Raw genomic sequence first — 21,657 nt, forward strand, 5'->3', positions numbered from 1 at the left:
ACATGGCAGCAGTGCAGTTATGTTTATACAACATGTTGTGAGTGAATAGGACAACTCCTCGTCTGGGTGTAATGTGTATTGCTGCAGTGCGACTTCCCATCTGTCAACACTTTGTATCGGAGCCGCCTGTCAATCCCTCTTCTCCTTCAATGCCTTGAAAAAGTATTCATACCCCTTGAAATTTCCCACATTTTGTTACAACCAAAAACGTAAATGTATTTTATTGGGACTTTATGTGATAGACCAACACAAAGTGGCACATAATTGTGAAGTGGAAGGAAAATGATACAAATAAATATGTGAAAAGTGTGGGGGGTGCATTTGTATTCAGCCCCCTTTACTCTGATACCCCTAAGATCTAGTGGAACCAATTGCCTTCAGAAGTCACCTAATTAGTAAATAGAGTCCACCTGTGTGTAATTTAATCTCAGTATAAATACAGCTGTTCTGTGAAGCTCTCAAAGGTTTGTTAGAGAATCTTAGTGATCAAACAGCACCATGAAGGCCAAGGAACACACCAGACAGGTCAGGGATAAAGTTGTGGAGAAGTATTAAGCAGGGTTAGGTTATAAATAAATATCCCAAGCTTTGAACATCTCACGGAGCTCTGTTCAATCCATCATCGGAAAATGGAAAGAGTATGGCACAACTGCAAACCTACCAAGACATGACCGTCCACCTAAACTGACCGGCCGGGCAAGGAGAACATTCATCAGAGAAGAGCCAAGAGGTCCATGGTAACTCTGGAGGAGCTGCAGAGATCCACAGCTCAGGTGGGAGAATCTGTCCACAGGACAACTATTAGTCGTGTTCTCCACAAATCAGACCTTTATGGAAGAGTGACAAGAAGAAAGACATTGGTGAAAGAAAGTCATAAGAAGTCCTGTTTGCAGTTTGTGAGAAGCCATGTGGAGGACACAACAAACATGTGGAAGAAGGTGATCTGGTCAGATGAGACCAAAATTAAACTTTTTGGCCTAAAAGCAAAACTCTATGTGTGGCGGAAAAAACGAACACTGCACATCACCCTGAACACACCATCCCCACCGTGAAACATGGTGGTGGCAGCTTCATGTGGTGGGGATGCTTTTCTTCAGCAGGGACAGGGAAGCTGGTCAGAGTTGATGGGAAGATGGATGGAGCCAAATACAGGGCAATCTTAGAAGAAAACCTGTTAGAGTCTGCAAAAGACTTAAGACTGGGGTGGAGGTTCACCTTCCAGCAGGACAACGACCCGAAACATCCAGCCAGAGCTACAATGGAATGGTTTAGATCAAAGCATATTCAGGGGGGTGTCATACAAATGCACGCCACACTTTTCTTCCCCAAAGAAGAATGGGCAAAAATGTCCCTCTCTAGATGTGCAAAGCTGGTAGAGACACCCCCAAAAAGACTTGCGGCTGTAATTGTAGAGAAAGGCGGTTCTACAAAGTATTGACTCCGGGGGGCGCCATACAAATGTACCCCCCACACTTTTCACATATTTATTTGTATCATTTATCATTTTCCTTCCACTTCACAATTATGCGCCACTTTGTGTTGGTCCATCATATAAAATCCCAATAAAATACATTTATGTTTTTGGTTGTAACATGACAAAATGTAGAAAATTTCAAGGGGTATGAATACTTTTTCAAGGCACTGGAAACTACTCTCTGCAATCCCCTTTAAGGCTGGCCATACACTATAGAATCTGATTGTACAGTCTCCTTTAAGCCTAGTACACACAAATATTTTTTTTTTTGTTAAACCCAGCTCCGGTCGGATCTGCTGTACTAACAATCTGATATTAGTACAGTGATCTCCCCTGCTGTCCTACTGTGTTCTGACAGGGGGACTTGGGGTCTTGGGGACTTCCCCCCACCAGAACACTCCAGTCAGCGCTCTCAGCCACTGCCTGGGAGAATGGACCGGGAGCCGGTCGGGAGACCTATTTCGGCCATCCTCCTTGGACAGAAGCGGACCGACTACAGTACACACGGGCCGAACGTTGGTCGGTTTGTATTGAATCAGCTGATGTTGCCCGGCATTCGGCCCGTGTGTACCAGGCTTTACACTGGTCTTACTCTATACAATCTGATTGTACATTGACATCAGAAGTGGTTGGGTACGTTTTTAAACACAGTACAAAAGGATATGCAAGAAAAATGAACGTACACCATGGCAGTGCTTCCATGTGCATTCTTACAGCATGCTATATTTTTCCACACCGGAACACACTGCAAACGCATGTAAGTACAAATGAGTAAAAAAATAAAAATAAATAATTATTATTATACTAATAATTAAATAAATATTTATATAAAAATAAATAAAAAGATTCTAAAAAAACACAGCACTAACACATTACAAATGTATCTAAATGCTCGGATTGTGGTAGAAAACGAGCCTTCCGAATCAAAGTCCAGCAGTGATCCTCGGCAGTCAGGAGTTGATGTCACCTAAGCCCACACCGGGGCGACTTGTCATGTGATTTGACTGTTCCAATCACATGACAATTCACACCCTATTGTTGGCAATGGAACCCTTCAAATCGGTGCAACTCCCACTTCACAATGCCGCACCGATTTGAAAAAAAAAAAGTTCCTGCACCATTTTTTTGCGATTTCAGGTGGGACTTGCATAGAGTCTGTGCATGAAGTGGCATAGGTGTCAGCCAAGTAGCACCTGAAATCAGGCTGACCTGCTACTTTATGCTGGTTCCCCTGGCCAATCACGGCCACTTGCAGGTAATCACTCATGCCGCGATCACATGCGAGCGATCGGCCCCAGGAACGCAGATTACCCCCCGCTGGGGTTCTCAAATCTAATCAAAGGTGTGAATGTACCTTATACCAGACACCCCGACTGACCCCAATCCCTGATCCAGACATTTGAATTCTTTTCTTTTTAATTACATAAAAAAAAAATTTTAGTTTATATTCCTCTCCTTTAGTATATCTTTTGTGTACTTCTCCTCTATTATGCAATGGGGGTTATTTACTAAAGTCAAATCCACTTTGCACTACAAATGTAGTGTAGATCTGAGTGGAACATGCAAGAAAAAAAAAAAAAACAGCTTTTTTGCTTGTACATGATTGAATGATAAAATCAGCAGAGCTTCCCCACTACAGCGACTGCACTTCCAAGTACAATTGTAGTGCACAGTGGATCTGCCTTCAGTAAATCAACCCCAATGTATCTCTTTGTGTATTTTCTCCTCTAGTATATAATGTATCTTTTTGGATACTTCCCTTCTAGCTTAGAATATATCTTTTTGCATATTTCTCCTCTAGTATACAATGTATCTCTTTGTGTATTTTCACCTCTAGTATACATTCTGTCTTTTTGTGTACTTCTCCTCTAGTATACAATGTATGTTTTGTGTGCTTCTCCTCTAGTATACAATGTATGTTTTGTGTGCTTCTCCTCTAGTATACAATGTATGTTTTGTGTGCTTCTCCTCTAGTATACAATGTATGTTTTGTGTGCTTCTCCTCTAGTATACAATGTATGTTTTGTGTGCTTCTCCTCTAGTATACAATGTATGTTTTGTGTGCTTCTCCTCTAGTATACAATGTATGTTTTGTGTGCTTCTCCTCTAGTATACAATGTATGTTTTGTGTGCTTCTCCTCTAGTATACAATGTATGTTTTGTGTGCTTCTCCTCTAGTATACAATGTATGTTTTGTGTGCTTCTCCTCTAGTATACAATGTATGTTTTGTGTGCTTCTCCTCTAGTATACAATGTATGTTTTGTGGGCTTCTCCTCTAGTATACAATGTATGTTTTGTGTGCTTCTCCTCTAGTATACAATGTATGTTTTGTGTGCTTCTCCTCTAGTATACAATGTATGTTTTGTGTGCTTCTCCTCTAGTATACAATGTATGTTTTTACATACTTTCCCATCTAGTATACCACAAATCTATTTTTGTGCTTCTCCTCCAGTGTACAATGGATCTTTTTCTCCATTTAAGAGGAGAAAGAATACAGGGGCAGGCTGTACAGTTACTGATCACTGTGCTAGGCAATCATAGTTTATTACATCAATCATGTGATTGGGAGCCGGTCTTCTCAATTCCTGATCATTAGTACTAGACCCAGAGAGTCTTTGATGACAGCGCGGTCACCATGCCGGCCAGCACAATCCCAGGTACATACTGTATACTGGAAGAAGACCCCCTGTGTGAGGTCACATATGTGCATACACACATTGGAAAAAGGTTAAAGTAATAAAGTTTTGAGTTTCCTTTAATACTGCCTGTGAATGTTGACTGATATAATTAGGAGGTGAGATGAGGTGGAGAGATCTGATGTGGGTGATGAGATGGATTAGTACTTTATATAAGAGTCTGGATCAGGTCCAGCGCCCGCAGATGGCACAACATTGTGTTAATACAACACCACCAGCTCTACCAGAGTCATTATTAATGGAGGGGCTCACACCTAGGAGATCATGGCCTCCAGTGCCAGCTCACTCAGCCTGGACTTTGTTTGGAAATTGGAGTGAAATGTCAACAAATCCGCCCAGGAACGGCCGCCGTGCCCGGCTCTGACTAATGTCTTCTAGGGCAGCAGCCAAAGAAAATCAAGAATCCCAACAGAGGCAGAAAATGTAAAACTTGTTCTCACCGGAGAGAGCAAAACTACAAAGAGAGAGAGCAATACTACAAAGAGAGAGAGCAATACTACAAAGAGAGAGAGAGCAATACTACAAAGAGAGAGAGCAATACTACAAAGAGAGAGAGAGCAATACTACAAAGAGAGAGAGAGCAATACTACAAAGAGAGAGAGAGCAATACTACAAAGAGAGAGAGCAATACTACAAAGAGAGAGAGAGCAATACTACAAAGAGAGAGAGAGCAATACTACAAAGAGAGAGAGCAATACTACAAAGAGAGAGAGAGCAATACTACAAAGAGAGAGAGCAATACTACAAAGAGAGAGAGAGCAATACTACAGAGAGAGAGAGAGAGCAATACTACAAAGAGAGAGAGAGCAATACTACAGAGAGAGAGAGCATTACTACAAAGAGAGAGAGAGCAATACTACAAAGAGAGAGAGAGCAATACTACAAAGAGAGAGAGCATTACTACAAAGAGAGAGAGAGCAATACTACAAAGAGAGAGAGCAATACTACAAAGAGAGAGAGAGCAATACTACAAAGAGAGAGAGAGCAATACTACAAAGAGAGAGAGAGCAATACTACAAAGAGAGAGAGCAATACTACAAAGAGAGAGAGAGCAATACTACAGAGAGAGAGAGAGAGCAATACTACAAAGAGAGAGAGAGCAATACTACAGAGAGAGAGAGAGAGCAATACTACAAAGAGAGAGAGAGCAATACTACAGAGAGAGAGAGCATTACTACAAAGAGAGAGAGAGCAATACTACAAAGAGAGAGAGAGCAATACTACAAAGAGAGAGAGCATTACTACAAAGAGAGAGAGAGCAATACTACAAAGAGAGAGAGAGCAATACTACAAAGAGAGAGAGAGCAATACTACAAAGAGAGAGAGCATTACTACAAAGAGAGAGAGAGCAATACTACAAAGAGAGAGAGCATTACTACAAAGAGAGAGAGAGCAATACTACAAAGAGAGAGAGAGCAATACTACAAAGAGAGAGAGCAATACTACAAAGAGAGAGAGAGCAATACTACAAAGAGAGAGAGAGCAATACTACAAAGAGAGAGAGCAATACTACAAAGAGAGAGAGAGCAATACTACAAAGAGAGAGAGAGCAATACTACAAAGAGAGAGAGCAATACTACAAAGAGAGAGAGAGCAATACTACAAAGAGAGAGAGCAATACTACAAAGAGAGAGAGCAATACTACAAAGAGAGAGAGCAATACTACAAAGAGAGAGAGCAATACTACAAAGAGAGAGAGCAATACTACAAAGAGAGAGAGAGCAATACTACAGAGAGCCGATAGAGAACCACAGAGACTGAAATACCACGAGAGAGAAATCCCCCCAACTAAAATCCCATCATTGGATCAAACATCAGAGAATTACTGAGGATGATCCCCGGGATAAGATCTTCAAAATAACTGGATTTTAAGGGGGGGGGGGGGGAGAGAGCAAGAGAGAGAGAGAGGAGGGGGAGGGAGAGAGAGAGAGAGAGAGAGAGAGAGAGAGAGAGAGGAGGGGGAGGGAGAGAGAGGGAGAGGAGGGAGAGAGAGAGAGAGAGAGAGAGAGAGAGGAGGGGGAGAGAGAGAGAGGAGGGGGAGAGAGAGAGAGGAGGGGGAGAGAGAGAGGAGGGGGAGAGAGAGAGGAGGGGGAGAGAGAGAGGAGGGGGAGAGAGAGAGGAGGGGGAGAGAGAGAGGAGGGGGAGAGAGAGCAAGAGAGAGAGAGAGAGAGAGAGAGAAAGAGAGCGCAAGAGAGAGAGAGGAGAGGGAGAGAGAGAGAGAGGAGAGGGAGAGAGAGAGCGCAGGAGAGAGAGGAGGGGGGAGAGAGAGAGAGAGGAGGGGGGAGAGAGAGAGGAGGGGGGAGAGAGAGCGAGAGAGGAGGGGGAGAGAGAGCGAGAGAGGAGGGGGAGAGAGAGAGCGAGAGAGGAGGGGGAGAGAGAGAGGGGGAGAGAGAGAGAGAGAGGGGGGAGAGAGAGAGAGGAGGGAGAGAGAGAGAGCGCAAGAGAGAGAGAGAGGAGAGAGCGCAAAAGAGAGAGAAAGAGAGAGAGAGCGCAAGAGAAAGAGAGAGCAAGAGAGCGCAAGAGAGAGAGATAGAGCGCAAGAGAGAGAGAGCAAGAGAGAGAAAGAGAGCAAGAGAGAGAGCAAGAGACAGAGAGAGCGCAAGAGAGAGCGAGAGAGAAAGAGAGAGCGCAAGAGAGAGGGAGAGAGCGCAAGAGAGAGGGAGAGAGAGCGCAAGAGAGAGTGAAAGAAAGAGCGCAAGAGAAAGAGCGCAAGAGAAAGAGCGCAAGAGTGAGAGAGCTCAATAGAGAGAGAGAGAGCAAGAGAGAGCGCAAGAGGGAGCGATAGAGCGCAAGAGAGAGAGAGAGAGGAGAGAGAGAGAGCGCAAGAGAGAGAGCGCAAGAGAGAGAGAAAGAGAGAGAGCGAGAGAGAGAGAGCGAGAGAGAGAGCGACAGAGAGAGCGCAAGAGAGAGAAAGAGAGCAAGAGAGAGAAAGAGCAAGAGAGAGAGAGCGCGCAAGAGAGAGCGCGCGAGAGCGAGAGAGAGAGCGAAAGAGAGAGCGCACGAGAGAGCACGAGGGAGAGAGCGCGCCAGAGAGAGCGAGAGCGTGCTCGAAAGAGCACGAGGGAGAGAGCAAGAGAGAGAGAGTGCACGAGACAGCGAGGGAGAGTGCGCGAGAGAGAGCGAGTGGGAGAGAGCGCAAGAGAGAGCGAGAGAGCAAGCGAGGGAGAGCGCAAGAGAAAGCGAGAGAGCGCGAGGGAGAGGGCGAGAGCGAGGGAGAGAGCGTGAGGGAGAGAGCGCGAGGGAGCGAGCAAGAGAGAGTGCGAGGGAGAGAGCGAGAGAGAGCGCGAGGGAGAGAGCGAGAGAGCGCGAGGGAGAGAGCGAGAGAGAGCGCGAGGGAGAGAGCGCGAGGGAGCAAGCGAGAGAGAGCGCGAGGGAGAGCGCGAGGGAGAGAGCGCGAGGGAGAGAGCGAGAGAGAGCGCGAGGGAGAGAGCGAGAGAGAGCGCGAGGGAGAGAGCGAGAGAGAGCGCGAGGGAGAGAGCGAGAGAAAGCGCGAGGGAGAGAGCGAGAGAGAACGCGAGGGAGAGAGCGAGAGAGAGCGCGAGGGAGAGAGCGAGAGAGAGCGCGAGGGAGAGAGCGAGAGAGAGCGCGAGGGAGAGAGCGAGAGAGAGAGCGAGAGAGAGTGCGAGGGAGAGAGCGAGAGAGAGCGAGAGAGAGCGAGAGAGAGCACGAGGGAGAGAGCGAGAGAGAGTGCGAGGGAGAGAGTGATGGAGAGAGCGAGAGAGAGCGCGAGGGAGAGAGGGAGAGAGCGAGAGAGAGCGCGAGGGAGAGAGCGAGAGAGAGAGAGAGAACGCATGAGAAAGCGAGCAAAAGAGCGAGATAGAGGAGGAGTAACAGAGAGAGAGAAGAGGAAAGAGGAAAGAAAATAATGAGAAACAGAGAAAGAGAGCAGGAGAGAGAGAAAGAGGGAGAAAAAGAAGAGGAGAGAGAGCGAAGAAGAAAATGAGATAGGGAGAGTAAGAGAAGGAGAGGGTGCAGGAAAGAGATAGCGATAATTGGGGTGTGTAAGAGAGAGACAGAGAGAGGGGAAGTACATGGGAGGACAGAGATAGAGGAGATAGGAGGATAAGGGAGAGATGGGGCTGAGAGGAGATGGTGGTGAGAGATAATGGGGCTCTGACAGAGGAGATAGTGTACATAGCAAAAGAACATGGAGGATAGAGAAGAGAAAGGAGATGAGAGAGAAAGAGTTCAAGGATGGGGTGGAGGGGAGAGAGAGAATGAGGGAGAGAGAGAGAGAGAGAGAGAGAGAGGGGGGGGGGGAGAGAGGGAGAGAGGAGGGGAGAGAGGAGAGGAGAGAGGGGAGGAGAGAGGAGAGGAGAGGAGAGGAGAGAAGGAGAGAGGGAGAGATGGAGAGAGGAGAGGAGAGAGAGGAGAGAAGGAGAGAGCGAGAGAGGAGAGGAGAAAGAGAGGGAAGAGAGAGGAGAGAGTGAGAGAGGAGAGGAGAAAGAGAGGGAAGAGAGAGGAGAGAGTGAGAGAGGAGAGGAGAAAGAGAGGGAAGAGAGAGGAAGAGAGAGGAGAGAGAGAGAGTGAGAGAGAGAGAGAGAGAGAAAAGAGAGGAGAGAGGAGAGGGTACAGCCGGGTTGTAATGGGAGAATTGCTGTACTCTGGTGAAGGATGTGTCCGCACTGGCCTGTCTTCCCACACAGAACGCATTTCATCCTCTTTCTCTTCCATTGATCCCGGCTCTTCTATCTGTATTGTTTTGTGTTTTGAGGGGTGAGGTGGAGACGGCTCTGTATCTAGAAGTCATCTAATTTGTAAAATGTTTCTTCTTTGTTTTGCATAAACTAAACCCCCGGCCTTATTAAATGTGAAATAATGGAAAACACACATCACTGTATCTACAAGTATTACAGAGAGAGATCAATTCTATTTTTTACATTGTAAACATAAAACACAGCAAATATAACTACACAGAAGCTCAAAGGCATGTTGTTAGTATCCATAGGCAATAGTACAGATTAGTGGCCACAATCCCTTTACATGAAAGGTCCTGTGTGAAGTTAGTATTTATCTCGGCGTCTCTTATACCAAACTGCAGGTCTGTTAATCCCACAAATATTCCAAACCAGTCATTCTCAACAAGGGTTCCTCCAGAGATGGCTAGGGGTTCCTTGACCTGTGGCTAACTGACCTCCAACCTGCATAGTTCCAGGTCCGACACCACTTGGTAGAGCCAGACTTTAAGGGTGTCATTCTGACCACCAGTGCAATGAACATTCTTCTCACTGACCACCACCAATGGAAGAGACATTTTCCCAATGACCACCACCAATAGAAGAGACATTTTCCCAATGACCACCACCAATGGAAGAGACATTTTCCCAATGACCACCACCAATAGAAGAGACATTTTCCCAATGACCACCACCAATGGAAGAGACATTTTCCCAATTGACCACCAGTGGACCACACTTAGCAGGGCTTCCCTGAGGCCTGAACATTTTTGCACGGGCTCCTAAGGGGTAAAAAGTTTAAGAAAGGCTGGTCCAAATAATCCAGATACTCTGAGACTTCATCCTCATCTATGGCATTTACTAATCTGGAAATCTCAGGCAAAGCTCAGAAATTCCAGTCTGAAGATTTAAATGCCTCAACAATTCTCCGGCCATAAGTTGAGCACAGTAAGGTTTATAAGTGACGTTACATAAATTTGTATTAATCATTTCCCTCCATTACAGAGCCAAGAACTGCCAGAAGATGTCACAGATATCTAATGTAACATCTCTCTGCCGGTCGTTTCTGCATTTCAGCAAAAGCCAAAAACTCACATTTTATTGCAGCATCAGCAGATCCCAGAAATCATTAACAAAGAATATATGCAACTAAGTGCACATGAGGGACGCCCCTTTGGATTTTATAGGCAGCATATGAGTAAAGGAGAGTAGATAGTGGTAAAAGGCACATATAATGCCAACTTTATTGATATACAAATATAAATAGAATTTTCTAAAAGACAGAACAAGCATACAAAAAGTTTTATACAAAGAACGTTAATATACGATTACTGGATTGTGAACCATACAAAACATAAATGTGTGATAACACCCGATGCCATACGCCCAGGAAACCAACCCAGTCGGGGTGGGTAGGATGGGGGTAGGTGGCTAGAAAATGTATCCCAACATGTTTCGGAGAAGACCGTAGTCAAACTTGTATGTTCCTTCTTCAGGGGATTTTATTTTATATATAGACGGGTGAAAAAATGTTTCCTGTCTCTGAAACATAAGTGTATACATAAATGAGTATACGAGTAATACTCGCATAATAGGTCAAAGAATAATAGATAATTTTATCTATTATTCTTTGACCTATTATGCGAGTTTAACCATGTAAGTACTGTGTTTTTACTTACCTTTAACAAACAATGGCCAGTGAATAGACCATCATATAGTCTTTCCTTGCTATGTTACTCATTTATGTATACACTTATGTTTCAGAGACAGGAAACATTTTTTCACCCGTCTATATATAAAATAAAATCCCCTGAAGAAGGAACATACAAGTTTGACTACGGTCTTCTCCGAAACATGTTGGGATACATTTTCTAGCCACCTACCCCCATCCTACCCACCCCGACTGGGTTGGTTTCCTGGGCGTATGGCATCGGGTGTTATCACACATTTATGTTTTGTATGGTTCACAATCCAGTAATCGTATATTAACGTTCTTTGTATAAAACTTTTTGTATGCTTGTTCTGTCTTTTAGAAAATTCTATTTATATTTGTATATCAATAAAGTTGGCATTATATGTGCCTTTTACCACTATCTACTCTCCTTTACTCATATGCTGCCTATAAAATCCAAAGGGGCGTCCCTCATGTGCACTTAGTTGCATATATTCTTTGTTAATACTTTTTAGGATGATGGCAGTCCCTGCACACCGACACATCTCATCCCTTTATAGATCCCAGAAATCAATGTTTCTGCTGCATTCCTGACATCAGGCTTATAGTGGGAGTGGCAGCTCTGTACAGTGATGGGCCGGAGGGGGAGGTGCCTATGTGGGCTTATAGGAAGGAGGCAAGGAGTCTTTACCAATGTGATGAGGTCTACTGGAAGAGACCGATGAGCAGGTAGAAGGTGGGCCAATGACTATAGTCTGCAGACATATGGACATTGCCTCAGTCTCCTTTCACATGGGCCAGATCCGGTTGGGTTTGGGCAGTGAATGGTGTCAGTAGGGAAGAGGTTAGGTTCAGTCGGGCAGTGGACGGTGTCAGTAGAGCAGTGGACGGTGTCAGTAGAGCAGTGGACGGTGTCAGTAGAGCAGTGGATGGTGTCAGTAGAGCAAAGGACGGTGTCAGTAGAGCAGTGGATGGTGTCAGTAGAGCAGTGGATGGTGTCAGTAGAGCAGTGGACGGTGTCAGTAGAGCAGTGGACGGTGTCAGTAGAGCAGTGGACGGTGTCAGTAGAGCAGTGGACGGTGTCAGTAGAGCAGTGAATGGTGTCAGTAGAGCAGAGGACGGTGTCAGTACAGCAGTGGACGGTGTCAGTAGAGCAGTGGACGGTGTCAGTAGAGGAGTGGACGGTGTCAGTAGAGCAGTGGATGGTGTCAGTAGAGCAAAGGACGGTGTCAGTAGGGCAGTGGACGGTGTCAGTAGGGCAGTGGACGTTGTCAGTAGAGCAGTGGACGGTGTCAGTAGAGCAGTGGACGGTGTCAGTAGAGCAGTGGATGGTGTCAGTAGAGCAAAGGACGGTGTCAGTAGAGCAGTGGACGGTGTCAGTAGGGCAGTGGACGGTGTCAGTAGGGCAGTGGACGGTGTCAGTAGAGCAGTGGACGGTGTCAGTAGAGCAGTGAATGGTGTCAGTAGAGAGCAGAGGACGGTGTCAGTAGAGCAGTGGACGGTGTCAGTAGAGCAGTGAATGGTGTCAGTAGAGCAGAGGACGGTGTCAGTACAGCAGTGGACGGTGTCAGTAGAGCAGTGGACGGTGTCAGTAGAGGAGTGGACGGTGTCAGTAGAGCAGTGGATGGTGTCAGTAGAGCAAAGGACGGTGTCAGTAGAGCAGTGGACGGTGTCAGTAGGGCAGTGGACGGTGTCAGTAGGGCAGTGGACGTTGTCAGTAGAGCAGTGGACGGTGTCAGTAGAGCAGTGGACGGTGTCAGTAGAGCAGTGGACGGTGTCAGTAGGGCAGTGGACGGTGTCAGTAGAGCAAAGGAGCAGTGGACGGTTTCAGTAGGGCAGAGGACGGTGTCAGTAGAGCAGTGGACGGTGTCAGTAGGGCAGTGGACGGTGTCAGTAGAGCAGTGGACGGTGTCAGTAGGGCAGAGGACGGTGTCAGTAGGGCAGAGGACGGTGTCAGTAGAGCAGTGGACGGTGTCAGTAGAGCAAAGGACGGTGTCAGTAGGGCAGTGGACGGTGTCAGTAGAGCAGTGGACGGTGTCAGTAGGGCAGAGGACGGTGTCAGTAGAGCAGTGGACGGTGTCAGTAGGGCAGTGGACGGTGTCAGTAGAGCAGTGGACGGGGTCAGTAGGACCCCTGATGTCTCACTTTTGAGACAGAAAAAGGGACTGAGGACAGAGATTCCTCATCTCTTTCTCTGCAGCCTCAGCTGCACTGTACAGTGAATGAATGGGAAGCACACTGTACTGAGCGGAGTCCTGTTCATTCACAAACACAAGTTTACTATGCTTCAGGTATTATTGAACACAGTGACTAATCAGTACCAATCACTCGCTGTGTTCACGCAGAAAAGGAAGAGACTGGTAAGACTGGTAAATTACATATTTACCAGCCCCTTACCCCATTCTCCATCCTGAACATACCCGGCAGCAGATGGCGTGAGAGGATAGGAATGAAGTTGGCAGCACTGCAGGGGGGATGAGGGGGGGGGGGGCCCAAAGCAGGAAAAAAAGAAGCACAGGGACAGGAGGCTCGGCAGGGGCAGCATTTACTGTAACTGATCCCCCTGTATTTTCATCCTGTAGCAGCTGAATGCTGGGAGTGGGGGGGGGGGGCGGAGAAGCCGGCTTTCAGCTGCTGCAGGAGGAAAATACAGGGGATCGGTTACAGTAAATGCCTCCCCTCCTGTCCAGGTTCCGGGGTCAGCAAGGAAGGATCGCAATCTGCCCCTCATGTGCGATTGCCGACCTCCGCTCCAAAGCATATTGGCTCTTAATATATCCAGAGCCAATAGGCAACTTAGAATCCAAAACTTCTTTCATCTGCTTTTTCTTTGCATATGTTTTAATAGCTGTCTGCAGTGTTCAGCGTAGAGCCGTCCCTCAGTTAGTGTTCCTCCAGCAGTGGCGGGCCGCTCATATGGGGCACAGGGGCGCCGCACCCCTAATCCATGCGTTCGGCCCCTAGACTACATGCAGTGAGATGGACCCATGGATTTCAATGGGTTTCTTTTTTACTTTGAAGCTCATGGATTAGAGCCTGAGGCTCTAATGGCTTGAAGAAGGTTGGTCTCGGGGTGCAGAGCCTACCAAGTTGTGTGACATTAGTGAATTATTATTCGCTAATGTCTTCCTGCTTTTCCTAACTCAATAAAAACAGTTTACTATGCTTCAGTTCCCACTCACTGGTAGAGGTTCAATTACAGGAACTGACCCTCTGCATGACTCTCTCTGCAGCAGTTGAAAGCTGGCGAGAAGGAGAGAAGAAGATGCCAGCTTTCAGCTGCTGCAGAGAGAACCATGCAGGGGATCAGTTCCAGTAATTATCATCCCCACCCACCGGCCTCCCTCTCTGCCCACATCCAATTTACCCTACTGCCTGGGCCCCATACAAGTGGACTGGTGGTACCCCCCTATCCACACGCCCTGTGCGGGGCACTGGATCTCTTAAACCAATAGGTGTCCTCAATGAGGTCTTGAAGAACTTCAGTCCGCCTACCAGGTGGCTCCACCCAACTCCCCAGGGTGTCACCATTATGGGGCATGCACAAATGTGCCCTCAGACTCTGCCCAGCCTTCGGGTTCTGGCAGAACTCAACACATATGATCATGTGCAGGTCATTTTCCATACATGCGCAAAGACAGGGAAGGTTTTAGACTTCCCTGGTAGCAGTCTTTGCAAATGCACGGGAAATGCTGCATGTGTGCAGATGGCTGGGGGAACCCAAGAATGAGCAGGTGTGCCACAGGGCTCCCTCAGGGAACAAGCCCCGTGGCACATCTGCACACACTGAGGGGGCAGGGAGACATTCTTGCCTAGACAAGCAATATGGAAGTGCTGATCTGCAGATACTTTAAGAAAAAAAAGTCCATCGGTATGAGAAGGAGGGGGGAAGGAGGAGGCAGGGCATGTCCTTCAGGGTGAAGGTCTGCTTCAGTCAGTACAGGGAGAAGGAATATCCTTGGAGGATCTCCCAGGAGTGGTGGCTGAAGGCCAGCTCTTTGCACAAGATAGTGTCTCAGCCAAGGTTCAAACCAATGGACTAGATAGCTGCAAAGCAGAAATGCTAATCACTAAACCACTGTGCAGCCCCGTGGTCCTATTCAGACTCAAATATCATAAAAGTCCAGCTTGCTTTGGGGTGCCAACCAAGTTCTGGGTGGACCTCTTATGACATCCCAGGCCGGATACGGCTGCCGGCTTCCCAGGTCCACTCCTTAACAACAGCTATTCATTGTGCCCTGATTGGGCAAATCTTTGCCCAATCAGGACCTAGAATCCACTGTGCATTGTGGGGGGCTCGGCGGGTGAACATCTCACCAAGTGCCCCTACAAATTTGGGTGTTTGCCGAAACACAGAGACAGATACAGGAGGAATACTTACAGACAATTTGGGAGGGATCCTGAACAGGACCAGGGGAGTCGGTCACCACAGAGGAGGACGGTACACCTGGGGCCTCACCCTTCATCCTGTCCTCAACAAGTCACCTATTACCTCCTTCTCCATATTGTGCCAGGCCTCAGGACATCTGCTGGCCTGAGATGTCATATGAGGTCCACCCAGAACTTGGTTGGCACCCCAAAGCAAGCTAGACTTTTATGATATTTGAGTCTGAATAGGACCACGGGGTTGCACAGTGGTTTAGTGATCATCTGCTGTAGGGGTGACCAAGGCGCAGGCACAGGTTGCACCTGATCATCTCGGTGCAGTCCTAAGCCACATGACCCTGACCCCGACACACTGAACATATCAAGGCTGAACAGGAGGAGCTCAAATGCCGCTTTACTCCACAGCGGTGACACAGCTTCGGCTGACCAGGGTAGAAAATACTAATACCAATGATGGGGCACTATTCCTCCCACTGACACCAATGATGGGGCACTATTTCTCCCACTGACACCAATGATGGGGCACTATTCCTCCCACTGACACCAATGATGGGGCACTATTCCTCCCACTGACACCAATGATGGGGCACTATTCCTCCTACTGACACCAATGATGGGGCACTATTTATCCCACTGACGCCAATGATGGGGCACTATTCCTCCCAACGACACCAATGACGGGGCACTATTCCTCCCACTGACATCAATGATGGGGCACTAGTCCTCCCAATGACACCAATGATGGGGCACTATTCCTCCCACTGACACCAATGATGGGGCACTATTCCTCCCACTTACACCAATGATGGGGCACTATTCCTCCCACTTACACCAATGATGGGGCACTATTCCTCCCACTGACATCAATGATGGGGCACTATTTTTCCCACTGACGCCAATGATGGGGCACTATTCCTCCCACTGACGCCAATGATGGGGCACTATTCCTCCCAACGACACAAATGATGGGGCACTATTCTTCCCAACGACACCAATGATGGGGCACTATTCCTCCCAACAACACCAATGATGGGGCACTATTCCTCCCACCGACACCAATGATGGGGCATTATTCCTCCCGCTGAGACCAATGATGAGGCATTGTTTGCTCCCACATATTCAGGGGGGATTTTCTACTCTCAATGGTCACAGTCCCCTCTAAAGTCTGAAGGACAGTAAACTGCCCCTTTATTTCGAAAGTTTGTAGACCCCTGATATAGATAATACCAACATGCTAATTTCCTGAAATACTCTGCGCTGCTCCAGTCACCTCTCATTTAGAAATTGGAAATCCTTTGTGTGGTGAAGGCATTAATATGCATTATTTACCCCAAATGGAGAAACCCATCGCAAAACAAATCACCTGTGAGAGAAGCTGTAGAAGGAAGCTGCACACTCTGGAGCTACAATATATGCATTTCTTGCAGTTATAAATCTCCAGATTCTCTACATCTCTCATGCAAGAGCACAACAGGCTGTAAGTCAGTTCACCAAATGGCATTCACAAGACCACCAAACCTAAAATACAACATTCAGTGTGAAGAGCTCAGGGACTTCCCCAAAAAATCTACAGAGCCGGTCATGTTATATAAAGTTCTGATCCTCAGGGTGAGATATTTTCTGGTGCACAGCTCACTTCCTCAGGGGGAGATATTTGCTGGTTCACAGCTTACTTCCTCAGGGGGAGATATTTGCTGGTGAACAACTCACTTCCTGACTATCATTGGGCTGATTTATTGCAGGAAATTTCATATCATCTGCTTCTATTTTGCCATTTTTGATAGTAGTGGGAGGGGCTTGTATGGATCGTCGGTGGTCGGTGTGCACACAGCTCAGGATATCGAATGTTCATCTGTATCGATATATAGAATCTGTTACTGAATTTGCAGTTCAAGTTTGGTGGTAATTTAATGCAAATGTCATCAAAGCGCAAACCAAACTCCATTACCCCGAGGCGGCTCTTCATAAACAGACGGTGTTTGCGCCATTTCTGTGGAGTGATCTGCACAAATATCAGCAATGAATGAGACATCGAATATTCAACAAGAAAATCAACCAAACCTGGCATTTCACTTATGGGCAGATTCTAATCATTCACCCTCCGCAAGTCAGGGTTCTTATTCACCGCCGCAAGTCAGCGTCCCGAGTCACCCGCCGCAAGTCAGCGTCCCGAGTCACCCGCCGCAAGTCAGCGTCCCGATTCTCCCGCCGCAAGTCAGCGTCCCGATTCTCCCGCCGCAAGTCAGCGTCCCGATTCACCCGCCGCAAGTCAGCGTCCCGATTCACCCGCCGCAAGTCAGCGTCCCGATTCACCCGCCGCAAGTCAGCGTCCCGATTCACCCGCCGCAAGTCAGCGTCCCGAGTCACCCGCCGCAAGTCAGCGTCCCGAGTCACCCGCCGCAAGTCAGCGTCCCGAGTCACCCGCCGCAAGTCAGCGTCCCGATTCACCCGCCGCAAGTCAGCGTCCCGATTCACCCGCCGCAAGTCAGCGTCCCGATTCACCCGCCGCAAGTCAGCGTCCCGAGTCACCCGCCGCAAGTCAGCGTCCCGATTCACCCGCCGCAAGTCAGCGTCCCGATTCACCCGCCGCAAGTCAGCGTCCCGAGTCACCCGCCGCAAGTCAGCGTCCCGATTCACCCGCCGCAAGTCAGCGTCCCGATTCACCCGCCGCAAGTCAGCGTCCCGATTCACCCGCCGCAAGTCAGCGTCCCGATTCACCCGCCGAATGTTTGCTGCCTTCCTTTTCCCAGGCTGAGATTCTGGTTGGGATATGAAGGAGCACCACATGCAATTCCTTCCATGTTTAATAAATGTGTACCGCCACTTTAAATTCCAAAAGGTGATCAGACTCTGGGAAATCCGGGGAATCCCTGGATGACATCATCAGTGATCGTAAAATGATCTTTTATAGGTAATAATGTCACCCGGGAATCTCCTGAGCTCCCAAAGAAGAGAAGAACGATGAATTACAGTGACAGTGCATATTTATGAAAAAACGGAAACAATGGTGTGGGGTTCCCCTAAAAATTGTGAGGATTGTTTTATTTATTTTTCTTTGGCCCGTTTTTCTTTGGGGAGGATGAAGATGATGAGGGTGATGAGAATGAAGATGATGAGGGTGATGAAGGGCCATGCTTCTTATAGGATCAGATCCAGGATGGATGAAATAAACGAGCCTTCATTTCATCCTCCCCACCCCCCCCCATGGACTTCACTACATTTCACCTAAAAAGGTGCAATTTTGCTGAAATCTCCAATTTTTTCTTTTTTTTTTTACCATAATTTCAAGGAAATCCGCATCTCAACCTCCTATTTTTACAGCCCCCCTCCCACCCCTGCAGGAGTTGTAAATGAGATCTCTATGTATTCAGCTTTTCTGCACTGTGGGGCTGATCTGTGTCAGATATTTGTGAACACAGAACACCATATACATGACTACATTGGCCTCTCAGTCCAGGAAGTAGATGGTGACCCCGGATGAAATCTGAACAAAGATTAACCTGAAAACAAACTCGTTAAGACATCGGCATGAATGAGGGTTAATGAAGCACACAGTGTGACATGAGGTTAGTACACTGATCACCAATGCACCAGCACAGACCAGCCAACCCCCTCACCATCAGAACACATTCCAATGTCATCCTATAATAATCATGGTTTCAGGAACCATCGGGGGGCGTATTATAAAAAAAAAAAACAGAAAGAGACAGTTTTCTTAATTGGTTTCTAAACTGTTCTTAAAGGGTAACTCCACCCAACACTGATACTTCCCTAAAACTCTTCAGGATTCCAGTGTTGAGGCAAATTCTGTCCAAGTTTTGTGGGAGGGGCAGAGACACCCCATTGTGGGAGGGGCAGAGACACAAATTACTGTAGGAAATCTCATCATTGTGGGAGGGGCAGAGACACAAACTAATACAGGAAATCTCATCATTGTGGGAGGGGCAGAGACACAAACTAATACAGGAAATCTCATCATTGTGGGAGGGGCAGAGACACAAACTACTGCAGGAAATCTCACCATTGTGGGAGGGGCAGAGACACAAACTACTGCAGGAAATCTCATCATTGTGGGAGGAGCTGAGACACAAACTACTGCAGGAAATCTCAACATTGTGGGAGGGGCAGAGACACAAACTACTGCAGGAAATCTCAACATTGTGGGAGGGGCAGAGACACAAACTACTGCAGGAAATCTCATCATTGTGGGAGGGACAGAGACACAAACTACTGCAGGAAATCTCAACATTGTGGGAGGGGCAGAGACACAAACTACTGCAGGAAATCTCAACATTGTGGGAGGGGCAGAGACACAAACTACTGCAGGAAATCTCATCATTGTGGGAGGGACAGAGACACAAACTACTGCAGGAAATCTCACCATTGTGGGAGGGGCAGAGACACAAACTACTGCAGGAAATCTCACCATTGTGGGAGGGGCAGAGACACAAACTAATGCAGGAAATCTCATCATTGTGGGAGGGGCAGAGACACAAACTACTGGACAAAACTCCAATAATTTTTAATCTGACAGTTCCCCTTTAATAGGGAAGGGGTCCCTGGTAGCCTGATATGGGCGATCTCTCGGGTAATACCCAGCCAATGTTGGGTCTCTGGAAGGCGGAGCATTGGAATGTGTTCTCCACTAAGCATGCAACTACAACACCGACACGGGTGAGCGGGCGCGGCGGCGGCCCACCATGCACCGGGCCTCTTACCCTTTGATGGTTGTTGATTAGAAAGGTGCTCTCTGTGCTGCTCAGGCCCTGCCCGCGGCATCATGGGAAAAATATAATGCGGTTAGTAACAATCCAAACCAAGAACAAAACGATTAATATGTGAGCACTAATGGTGGAGATCAGTAATGGGGGAGGGGGGGGGAGCATTAGAAACAGACATGCGGGATCATGACTGACCATCTTGAGGTGTTACCATAGCAACCAACTAGGCCTGAATCCTCCATGCTCCCCGGCCTCTTGTAGGTTTACAAAGCTCCGTGTCTCATTTCTCTGCATGTCACCCATAGCAACCATGGGCCTCATTTAAACTTTAACGAACCTCTAGATAATTAGGAACTGATTGGTTGCTATGGGCAAAGCAGTTTGAAAAAGTGCGGGCTGAGCTACAAAAAAAATTCACGCAAAGAGGAATAAAAAACAACAAAAGCAATGTTTCCATAGCAACCGCATATTGTTGCGTCATGTGTAACCTAACTGGTTGCTATGGGCAACACAATTTGGGAAAATAGGGGTAGTTATATGGAGAAAAAAAAAAATGAAGGTAATGTTGCCATAGCAACCGCATTTTGTTGCATCATGTGTAACCTAACTGGTTGCTATGGGCAACACCATTTGGGGGAAAAAATGGGACTTATTTACAAAAAAAAATTAGCAAAGAGGAATTAAAAAAAAAAAGAATGCCAAAAAGGTAAAGTTGCCATATTAACCATGGGGCCCCATTTCATTTTTTTTAATGGGTCCCTAGAGAAGGGATAATTAGGCGCTGATTGGTTGCTATGGGCAACACAATTTGAAAAAGTGGGTGCTGAGCTACAAAACAAATTTAAACAAAGAGGAATAAAAATTTGTGACAAAAAGCAATATTTCCATAACAACTGAAATCCTGTTGCATTGTGTGTAACCTAACTGGTTGCTATGGGCAACACAATTGGGAAAAATAAGGGTTGTTATAGAAAAAAAAAAAAAAAGGAAAAAAAAAAAAAGAATGACAAAGGCAATGTTGCCATAGCAACCACGTTCTGTTGTAGCAGGTGTAACCTAACTGGTTGCTATGTGCAACGCAATTTGTAAAAAAAAAAAAAAAAAAAAATGGGACTTATTTACAAAAAAAATGAGCAAAGAGGAATAAAAAAAAAAAAGAATGACTAAGTTGCCATAGCAACCATGGGCCCCATTTCATTTTTTTATGGGCCCCTAGAAAAGTGATAATTGAATGCTGATTGGTTGCTATGGGCAGTTTGAAAAAGTGCGGGCTGGGCTACAAAAAAAAAACAATTCGAGCAAAGAGGAATAAAAATTTGTGACAAAGGCAATGTTTCCATAGCAACCGCATTTTGTTGCGTCATGTGTAACCTAGCTGGTTGCTATGGGCAACACAATTTGGGGAAATGGGGGTTACAAAAAACAAGAGAATACAAAAAAACAAAACAAAAAGGCAATGTTGCTATAGCAACCACATTATGTTATAGCACGTGTAACCTAACTGGTTACTATGGGCAACACCAAACAAAGTGACTTATTTACAAAAAAATTAGCAAAGGAGGAATAAAAAAAAAAAAAAAAGAATGACAAAGGTAAAGTTGCCCCCCCCCCCCATTTCATTTCGTTATTGGGCCCATAGAAAAGTCATAATTAGGTGCTGATTGGTTGCTATGGGCAACACAATTTGAAAAAGTGGGTCAGTTGTTATGGAAATATTGCTTTTTGTCACAAATTTGTATTCCTCTTTGCTCAAATTTGTTTTACAGAAGATACTTTAATGAGCCCCTAGATAATTAGGTGCTGATTGGTTGCTATGGGCAAAGCTGTAAGCTTCAAAACTATTTCGGGCAAAGATGAATAAAAGTGAGTGACAAAAGCAATGTTGTCATAGATAACAGATAGCGTTGTATCGCTTGTAATCTAATTAGTTGCGATGGATAACAACATTTGGAAAAATCATGGGGCATATTTATAAAAAATTGACCAAAGAGGGGAAAAAAAAAAGAATGACCAAAAAGGTAAAGTTGCCAT

General features: G+C 46.6%; 1 protein-coding gene across 6 annotated transcripts in view; it reads right to left on the reverse strand.

Annotated features, from left to right (window-relative positions):
* The window catches only part of ANO5 (anoctamin 5), a 131,864-nt gene that overhangs the window by 61,531 nt on the left and 48,676 nt on the right, over positions 1–21,657 (reverse strand). For 3 of the 6 annotated variants that reach the window (XM_073604023.1, XM_073604025.1, XM_073604024.1), the window contains one exon: positions 19,624–19,671. The exons of 2 other annotated variants lie outside the window; for them this stretch is intronic. In XM_073604023.1, coding sequence (XP_073460124.1) covers positions 19,624–19,671 — 48 coding nt within the window. Of the gene's footprint in view, positions 1–16,853; positions 16,953–19,623; positions 19,672–21,657 lie in introns of those variants that run through there. One more of the 6 variants, XM_073604028.1, reaches the window with a different exon arrangement.

Source organism: Aquarana catesbeiana, linkage group LG11 (assembly GCF_042186555.1).
Source record: "Aquarana catesbeiana isolate 2022-GZ linkage group LG11, ASM4218655v1, whole genome shotgun sequence".
NCBI classification, from domain to species: domain Eukaryota; kingdom Metazoa; phylum Chordata; class Amphibia; order Anura; family Ranidae; genus Aquarana; species Aquarana catesbeiana.